Genomic DNA, 9,947 nt, shown 5'->3' with positions numbered 1-9,947 from the left:
CCGTGGAGGTGCAACCTGGTGGCTGATGAGTGAAGTGGTCACGGTATTTGGCGGGGGTCAGAGGTGGTGATTGAAGGATTATGCCGTGAAAATGGATAATGATGTTGGTGGTGGAGTTCGGTTTGAATATGCCCACGTGACCTTGCTGGAGATTCCGTTTCATACCGAACGCTCACAATCAGTAACACAGAACCAAGAGCGCGCGTTAAAAGCATATGCAATTTCGAGCGTTCGTTCGTTTTGGTTTAGTGATCGGGGCGTTCGTCCTTAAAGAGACCGAACGTTCAATCACACAGTACAAGACCGAACTTTCGTCCTTAAGCGCAACACCATACATGACGAACGATATCATAAAGAGACCGAACGCTCAATTACACAACCAAGACCAAACGTCCAGATGAAGAGCGATCGTTGATTAAAACAAAATAACCGAACGCTCTCAGTTACTGAAGAACGAACGATAAACCTGCATGGCCGAACGGTAGAACGCTTAAGACTTAAACAAAAAATAAGACCGAACGGTGACCATGGACGCCCGCCAAACTCAGAACAAAGCCATAACAAGAACGAACGCATTGTGTAAACATGTAATCATTTAGATAGGCTGATGAGACTCTATGTCATGCGACTTGTTTTGATTCACTGTATCTTTACTGTGTGGACGCTCGTCCAGAGAGCGGAGATCGCTCGCCCAGCTAGCGGAGAACGCTCGCACAGACGGTTGTCGCCCAGAGGGGACGCTCATCCAGCGCGCAGCGGACGCTCGTCAAGCGCGCAGAGGAGGCTCGTCCAGCAAGTGGACGCTCGTCCAGTAAGTGGACGCTCGTCCAGAGAGAGGAGATCGCTCGCCCAGCTAGCGGAGAACGCTGGCCGAGCCCGAGGACGCTCGTCCAGACGCTTGTCGCCCAGAGGGGACGCTCGTCCAGCGCGCAGAGAGGAGGGTCGTCCAGCGCGCAGAGGACGGTCGTCCTATCAACCATTTACAGCAGATATGTGGTGTGCTACGACTGTCTCAATTTTTGTGATTGGAATTGTTATATTGATTCTTGAACACCGAGTCAATAGTGACTTTCGTGGTCCTCCTAAGAAGCAAATTGTAATTATTATGTTAATGTATGCTTTTGTAGCGTCATATGATAACCTTTTACGGCCAGTTTATTGAATTTGGTGCAGCAATAGGTGCCCCAATGTTCATCTTTTGTTTAAGATTCTAAATCCATTTAACGAGTTATTGATGATTTGAATTAATGCAGTATAGACTAGGAAGTATTGCGGTTCAGTCATAGATGACACACGAAAAAAGGGGGGGGTTTTTTTTGGATTGTTTTGCAAGGAAAATTAAATTAATTAAAAGTTGAAAGTTAAAAACAATTGACAAAAGACCGAACGGTCCAAAGCATAGAACGAAAGGTTGAAGTATAAATTGCACAGAAGTAAAAACCGAGCTGTAATAACATTGAGAGCATGTTATCTCACCCAAGTTGCTCACCTCATAAACATTGTTTTTTTCCTCCATCATGGGGTGCCAAAACATCACTTCCATCCACTAAAACACCAGGACCAGCCTAAGACAAGATCAAAAGTGCCTAAAAGTCACTTCTTTTTCCAATGGTGACCCCTGTTCACCTGACTGAGTACCTGTGTTGGACTTTCTGTACAAAATCCAATTTTCTCTCGGGTAATCGTTTACAGTGTCCTGGTAATCGATTACAGTGTCAAAGAAGGTGTAAACTTGATTTCTAAGGCATAATTTGAAAGGTCTTTGAGTATAGATTCCAACAAAACAAGAATCAACTCATTTGGAGTTCGGTGGAGAAAGATATGAGCAAAAGAACAAGCAAAGGTCAGAGTTGGCAAAAATATATGAAACGCTAACTTGAAACAATAAACTGTACCAACTCAGATGTCCAAAAATTACAAATTAGTAGTCATTGGAAAGATGTTTGAGTCTAGTTTCTAATAAAAAAAGAATCACATCATTTGGAGGTCGGTGTGAAACGTTATCAGTAAAATAGCCAGCAAAGGTCAAAGTTGACAGCATGTTATCTCACCCAAGTTGCTCATCTCATAAACATTGTTTCTTTCCTCCATCATGGGGTGCCAAAACATCACTTTCCTCCATCATTGGGACATAATCACATCACTAAGCTCCCTCTCCCACCACTGAAACACATGGAATAGCCTAAGACAAGTGCAAAAGTGCCTAAAAGTCACTTTTTTGTCCAATGGTGACCTGTGTTCACCTGACTGAGTACCTGTGTTGGAGTTTCTGTACAAATTGGCAATTCCTCTCGGGTAATCGTTTACAGGGGTCCTGTAAACGATTACCAGCCCCTTTTTTCAGCAGTCTCACTCATTCCTTGCAAAGCTTGCTCCTCCAACTCATGAGGGGTCTCCCCACCCTCCTTGGCCTCACATCACATCACCACCCACCCTCTCCCACCACTGCAACACCTAGACCAGCCTCAGACAGGTGCAGAATTGCATAAAAGTCACCTTTTTTTTTAATGGTGACCCCTGTTCACCTGACTGAGTACCTGTGTTGGACTTTCTGTACAAAATCAAATTTCCTCTCGGGTAATCGTTTACAAGGATGGTGTAAACGATTACCAGACCCTTTTTTCAACACCCTCACTCATCCCTTGCATACCTTGCTCCTCCAACTGATGAGGGGTCACCCCACACTCCTTGGCCTCACATCACATCACCCCCACTCAAATTGTCCTTCAAATAAACTGGTTTTGACATTCGTCACCCATGTTACCCAGAAAGACCACTCAAACACGAACATCTTACAAACAACCCTGCAACTTAGGAGACACAAAAAATGACCACATTCTGAAATCCACAAACCCACAACTCATAATAACAATGGTATTGAATAAATAAAATATGAGACCAATTCAAAACCAAAACTCAAATTTTATTTCATTGAACTAAATCGGATACATTAAACATTGTTTTCTTAATCTATTTACAATGATTACAATTGGTCTCATCTGGACGTTTGGTCTTGGTTGTGTAATTGAGCGTTCGGTCTCTTTATGATATCGTTCGTCATGTATGGTGTTGCGCATAAGGACGAACGTTCGTCATGTATGGTCTTGCATATGCTTTTAACGCGCGCTCTTGGTTCTGTGTTACTGATTGTGAGCGTTCGGTATGAAACGGAATCTCCAGCAAGGTCACGTGGGCATATTCAAACCGAACTCCACCACCAACATCATTATCCATTTTCACGGCATAATCCTTCAATCACCACCTCTGACCCCCGCCAAATACCGTGACCACTTCACTCATCAGCCACCAGGTTGCACCTCCACGGGACCACCAGGAACCCATCTTTGAGTCACAGCCGTCATCATCCCAAGCCCCCTCAGCCACCATTGCCATCCTCAATACTACCGTCTAGCACCTTCATCACCATTGCACCACTGTAACTCTCCACCGTGACCAGTCCAACACCGTCATCATCTTCCTCGGAAACCTTCCACCCAAACCGCCAAGTTGCTGCCACCGTGCTCAGTCTAAAACAGCAAAACCAAACGCTTAGGCTGAAACATCAAAATTGGAATGGAACCATAAAACGCGTAGTATGACCTTACGTTCATGCACAAATTAAACTTAAGCATAAAACGCAAACCCAGAAACACAAACTTGAATGGAACCAGCCACTGAAAGCAAGCATGAACAATAAAATCCTACCATGGCAGCGTGAAAGAAATGATGAACAGTAAAACTTGCAGTACAATGAACAGTTAAAGCGTAAAATGAATAAGAAACTTGAGTGGAGAAACAGATTCAACTAGAAAATTTCAAAGAGACTCAGTTCAATACATGAAAATGGGAAAGAAACCAAACCCTAAACCTCCCCAAATGGGAAAGAAACCTAAACCTAAACCCGTCTTTTTCGTCCACCGAACAGTCGACACTCCGGCGATGCTCCGGCGGTGAATGCAAAGGTCCGGCACAGGGAGGGAAGCAGGTGGGACGAATCGAGACTCAGAACGCGCCCCTAGTTCGCTGGGTTGGAGGGAAGACGATGCCGCCTTCGTTTCGTTGGCCAACGTCGGAGCTGCGGCGACCGTGAATCGGAACCGGCTGGAGGGGTTGAATAGCTCCGACACGGCCTTCAACGTTGTCCGGCGGCATTCCGGCAAGCACTCCGTCGGACCTCTCTCTCTCGAACTCCCTTTCTCCATCTCTCTCGGGCTCTCACTCTCTCTCTCAACCTTCACTTCTCTCTAAAATTGTTCAAAAATGAAATTCAAATTTCAAACGCCAAACAAAAACCCCTGACCGCTCCCTTTTCATTTCAATTTTTGAAACGCACTCCCCCAATCTGCCCGTGCCCGTCCTCGCCACGTCAGCGTTCAAGCAGGTTTCATCAGAAATGCTCAGATTGCAGCAGCTTTTTCCAACCAAAACGTGGGCCTCTCACACGCTGACACGTGTGCTGTGTCGAAATGTTGTCAAAATTTGTTGTCTAAGTATCGTTTTCCCATACTTAATAAGAATAGTTGTCATCTTTTATGATTATTTGGTTATCATTAATATTATCACTAATAACATTCATATCATGGTTACAATCACTATAACAATTATTATAATTATTGTCATATCTATTACCTCTTACAAATGTCCTTACCAAACAGTTTAAATTAAGAAGTAAAAACAACAATTTCATTCAGTATTTAAGATTTAATATTAAAAATTAAAAGTATGAAAGTTTTAAATTAAAATCCATAAAAAAAAACTAAAAAATAATACAATAAATAACGTTTTTTTCTTTTTTCTTTATATATTTACAACGGCTATATTTTATGCATGAAACGTTCTGGTGAAGTAAAATTTATTTGGCTACGACAACCAAAACCTATGCACGTGAGGGACATTATTGTGCTTGCCAGACATGGCTAGTGGGCCCATCGATGGACTCTGCTGTGGGCCCGAAATCCAGCTCACTTGATTCACCTTCTTCCACAACCACACTTCAAAATTTTCAAATTTTAAGAAAGACAAACCTTATATACACCTTTATTATAGATGATAGTGTTCTTCTCCAATCAAATTTAACATTTTACTTTATATGTTATCAAGATCAAATTTTAAATGTGATTGGAGAATAATTCTTAAAAAGTATTTAAGCTTTTTTTTTTCTCTTCTAAAAACAAGCAAAAGACTATTTTAAATATAGATAATTGGTAATTGTTTCATAATTGGGTTTTTAATATAAAATGTTTTTCTTATTTTGTTTATGATCAATTTTCAATGAATTTTTGATCGACAATCAAATTTATTCCATTTTCAAAATTCGAATGTATGACAAACGAATTAGTAAAAAGTTATTATTTGTATAATAAAATAAAATTAAATATATTTTTAATTCTCATATTTGAACGTAAATTTTTTTTTTGATATTGTAAAATTAAAATTTGATTTTTTTTAATTTTTGATATAGTTTAGTTTTAAAATTTTTAAAATAATAATATTTTTCTTAATTTAACTGTGTGACATGTGAAATAACGTTTAAATTGTTTATATTAAATTGATAAATTGTATTTCATATATTTGTTTATAATACTATCTAACAAACTCAATAAAATTAATATTATTAACTTAATAAAATTATATTTATTTATATTTAATGTTATAAATCAAAATATATTGTAAAAAAAGATGAATTTTAATTTTGAATCTAAAAATATATTTTATCCATAAAATAACAATAACTTTAATTTAATTTATAAAAATGTAAAAAGCTAATGAATTCGATTTTATCGTCAAATCTAATGAGAAATTATTCTCTTAGTTTATAACTTGAATGTTAAAATTCTCAAAAATTACAATTTAGTGTTGAATTAATGTTTAAATGTTACAAGTTTGAAGAAAAAAGGGTTCACAAATTTTAACGGGTGATTGTTAATTTTTGTATATATTGAGGAATTAAATAAAAAATTATTCTCTTGAAATAAAATTGTTAGCGGTCACTTAATTTTAAAAAAAAAATAATTTAAAAATGTTATTCTTGTTTTTGAAAAAAAGTTGGCTCCTTTATAAATATCTGTTTCAGATAGCTGTTACAAAGTGTGCCTCGCTTCTAACGTCACCGACTCAGTTGCCATCAGTGAGTGAGTGGTCTCAGCATCAACAAAGGTACAAAAAATTCAGATCTCACTTCTTGCTTGGTTACCATTCATGTATTGTCTAATTTCCTTTCTGGGTTTCAGTAATCTGTGTTTCATGTGCTGTTTAATACTGTACGATGATAATGTTTCGTGTTAACTCATGATGTTCTTTGAAAAAAAAAATGGTTTTGTGCTTCAATTTCTGGCACATTTTTTTACTGCATGCTTATTGGATTTCTTTTGTTGGTGGTAATTTGGCTTTTTTATTACCACCAAGTTTAGATTTGTTAGTTTCTTAATAGTTTGGAGTGGTGGGTTGTGACCTGGATTGTGAATCCTGTTTTGGGGTGTTCTAGTTTGTGTTTTTCATGCTTGAATCGATTAAAAATGGCTTCTTGAGCTCTGATTTGTTGATGGGTAATTGGTCTTGAGATCTAGCATCTGATTCCATCGGTTTCCTTATTCAATTTTGTGCCTTTAAGGTTTTTGAATCCATGCAATTTGAGCATGGCTAGATCAGGAGGGTCTGGCACTGGAATGATTTTGGTTTTGCTTGATCTGTGCTGAAAGAAACGTCTCAAGGCAAAAACAAAAGGGATGCAACGGAATAAATTATGATTTCATTGTAGGGTAGAAGAAACAGGACAGAGTGCCCTTTTGATCTGATCCTCTTCAATATTAAAATTGAGATCTATGTTTCTGTCAAAATAAAATGGCCATATAGTTTCAAAATAAAATGTTGATGTTCTACATAAAATGTGCAGGAATCAAAGAATGAATTAGGAAAATAACAGTATTTATTTATCTCGGTTTTACTCTTCTGAGTAAGACGTGAAAACCTTTTAAATCATTCTGTTGGCCTCTGCATGCATAGATTTAAATTTTCCCAATTCTCAATCTTTCCATTTCCCTATTCATTTCATTTTTGACATCTGCATTTTCCATTCTACCAACTGATTAGCTTACTTGTGTGTGTATGTATGCTCATAAGCTTTCAATCCTGTTGTTTTATGATGAAAGATGGAGGATGTATGTAATTGAAAGTTTATGTGCTCGTTTTAAATGTAAAATATTTATCCTAGTTCATTCAAAACCAATCCCATTACTTACATTGGAGTACATAATAAATACTTCACTGGTTTGAATAAGGCATCAATTGTAGGTAGTTGTTGCTTTTTGTTGATTTCTGATGGCTCATGGTTCTATCTGCTGCATATGAGCCTGTTGTTTTTGTTCTTGTGTGAATTTTGGATGTAAAATCTATTGTGACAAAAAGTGTGATGCTGCTATTTTGGTTGTTTAGCATCACCAAACAGAGGGAAAATGGGTCGTGGTGTGAGTGCTGGTGGTGGCCAGAGTTCCTTGGGTTACCTCTTCGGCAGTGGGGAGCCTGCCAGCAATGTTCAAAGTGCTAACCAGGCTGCAAGTGGTGCACGCACTCAAAATGCTAGTGCTCCTTCACCACCAGTTGAGAAGCAGCAAAGTCCAGCACCAGTTGAAAAGCAGCAAAGTCCAGCACCAGTTGAAAAGCAAATTCCTGCTGGAATTCCTGGAAGTCTCAAAAACAATTACCATCGTGCTGATGGCCAAAACTGTGGCAACTTTCTCACTGTACTTCCCTTTCCAAGTTATCTATTATGATTGTTTTAGTTTTAACCTGCCCTTTCTTCAACTTGGCTTTAAATATTCTTGTTTATCTCCACTTACATGAGCCTAGGAAGTACTAGAAAGCTTTCACAGTAAATTTGATGCATTTTGGAGTCTCCTCCTCTTGCATTTCCTACTAATGTCCAGCTAAAAGTAGTGAAGTTACAAGTTTAGTGTTGATAAAATTAAGGGGCAATAGTAAAACATGATTTTTAATTGCAACAGTACTACATTGTGGGATCTAGTTCTAGCGAAAAGCTTTCAAAACTTTAAGAATAGTTCATGTCTCTCTGCTTAAGCTACCTTTGCATGTTTCTCTTGCTTTTTTGGTTGGAAGAGTGACATAAATTCTACCTCCTGTACTTGACATAATATGGGTTTACAAATACTGTACTTTGTGCAACTTGTGTAATATTTGGAAGAGTGCTGCAGCACTAGCTTCCTCTTTGTTGAGTTAACATTCAACAATGATGTGGCTTAAGGGTTAGACAGGCTTAAATAAATTTAAGAATGAGGCATTTTATTTACTAATAAAACAATTTATGTTAAAATGTATGAGTTTTATTTAAAATTTATATTTTGAATGCCTAAAACAATTGAACTTGTTATGGTACTCAGGAATTGTTGTTGATGATGGTTTGTTTTTGGGGTGCAGGATCGACCATCTACCAAGGTTCATGCTGCTCCAGGTGGTGGATCTTCCTTGGGATACCTGTTTGGTGGTCCTCCAGGGAACTAATTAATTCATGGCTGTGGTTAAAATCTACCATGATGATGAATCATGTGTAAAATAGATAGTGTTGTCATTGCCTTGTGTTTAGACCAGTGAACTTTCTTCTTCTGCTATTGAACTCAACCTCTTGACAATGCTGGTGTGGCTGTTGGCCCAAACTAAGCTGATTCTAGGTTTGTTGTTCTGTGCTATTGTGTGGGTTTCAATTAAGGAATTTACTGTGCCAATGAGCTAAAGTTCCATTATGAAATCAAGTTCATTTTTTATAATAGTGGTTTTATATTTTTTTGTTTTGAGATTTTTAAAGAAAATATCAGTTTTTGTTTGAAAATTTTATAACATAATTAGAGTTAAAGTGTTGGTGAATGCATTTTTATTGTGAATGGAATCAATTTTTTTTGACAGTTCCATTCCTCTATTTAACAAAGTTAATTTTTTAAATATTCAATGTAACCCTATCTTCAAAAAATTATGTAACAGATTAGAAATAGTATTTTTAAATTAAAGTGTGGTTAAATGTATTTTTACTTTTATATTTTTATTATGGCATGAAGTCTCTTTTACAACAGTAAGATTTTTTTTCAAAATGTTAAAAAAAAAGTTAATTAGCTTCATATATTTTCTTATCAACAAGATGTGATCGGTAACAAAGTAACAAATATATGAATTGTGTTGTCTATAAAAATAAAACATTAAAAAAACATCATGTATAATTCTTTGATATTTCTCAAAAATTTTATTTTTCATGTATATAAATTAATTTAAACTCACAAAATTCATTTCATATATTATTGGATGAGTTTTACTAGCCATTATATCGTATGAATCCACTTTTCTCTGAGGTTATTGGATTATTTATTTATTCAACTACTGTTAAATTAACATTGTGTATGAGATTGAAGAGTTGTCCAAAGCTTCGAACAAATGAAGAGAGGCAAATTCGTTTGTGTTACTAGGGGAAGGAAACAAATAAAACAATATATGTTGTAGTTCATGGTCATGTTTTTGTGCACCTCTTTAATGTTGTTAGTGTCTCGATGGAATAAAAAATAATGAACAAAATTGACAACAAACCTTGTTAGAATTACTTAACCCACTGAAAACCCTACATTGCCACATGGGTTTTGTTTTTCTAGAATGATGCAACTCTTAACTTGAAATAAAATCTACAATTGACCTACCTTTACACTTTTATTTGAATTTACATTTTTACTTTTTTATTTTAACCAGCAAATAATAAAAAATAACCTGCATGCAGCTCTCTTTCATCTTAGGATTTATTTTATCCGTTCCATTGGATGAATTTTGTGGCAAATCGAAGTTGAATGAAAATCAGCAGTGTTGCTTTTCTATTAATGAATTTTGTGGTTTTTAATACATGAGACGATAAAACACTCTTAACAGGAAATTAATTAAAAGGGGTATTATTTATTACGCGT

General features: G+C 36.7%; 1 protein-coding gene across 1 annotated transcript; it reads left to right on the top strand.

Annotated features, from left to right (window-relative positions):
* The first annotated feature begins 6,030 nt into the window (after nt 1-6,030).
* LOC124824859 (protein SPIRAL1-like 2) lies at nt 6,031-8,777 on the top strand. Its single transcript, XM_047297360.2, has 3 exons — nt 6,031-6,156; nt 7,432-7,739; nt 8,431-8,777. Exons 2-3 carry the CDS (start codon nt 7,452-7,454, stop codon nt 8,512-8,514), a joined length of 372 nt encoding a protein of 123 aa, XP_047153316.1. The 5' UTR covers nt 6,031-6,156; nt 7,432-7,451; the 3' UTR covers nt 8,515-8,777.
* The last annotated feature ends 1,170 nt before the right edge of the window (nt 8,778-9,947 follow it).

The sequence above is a fragment of the Vigna umbellata genome, chromosome 6, assembly GCF_029865625.1.
Source record: "Vigna umbellata cultivar VRB3 chromosome 6, Vumbellata_1.0, whole genome shotgun sequence".
NCBI lineage: Eukaryota > Viridiplantae > Streptophyta > Magnoliopsida > Fabales > Fabaceae > Vigna > Vigna umbellata.
Note: the sequence above shows the minus strand (reverse complement) of the source record. Positions and strands in the feature narration are given on the sequence as shown.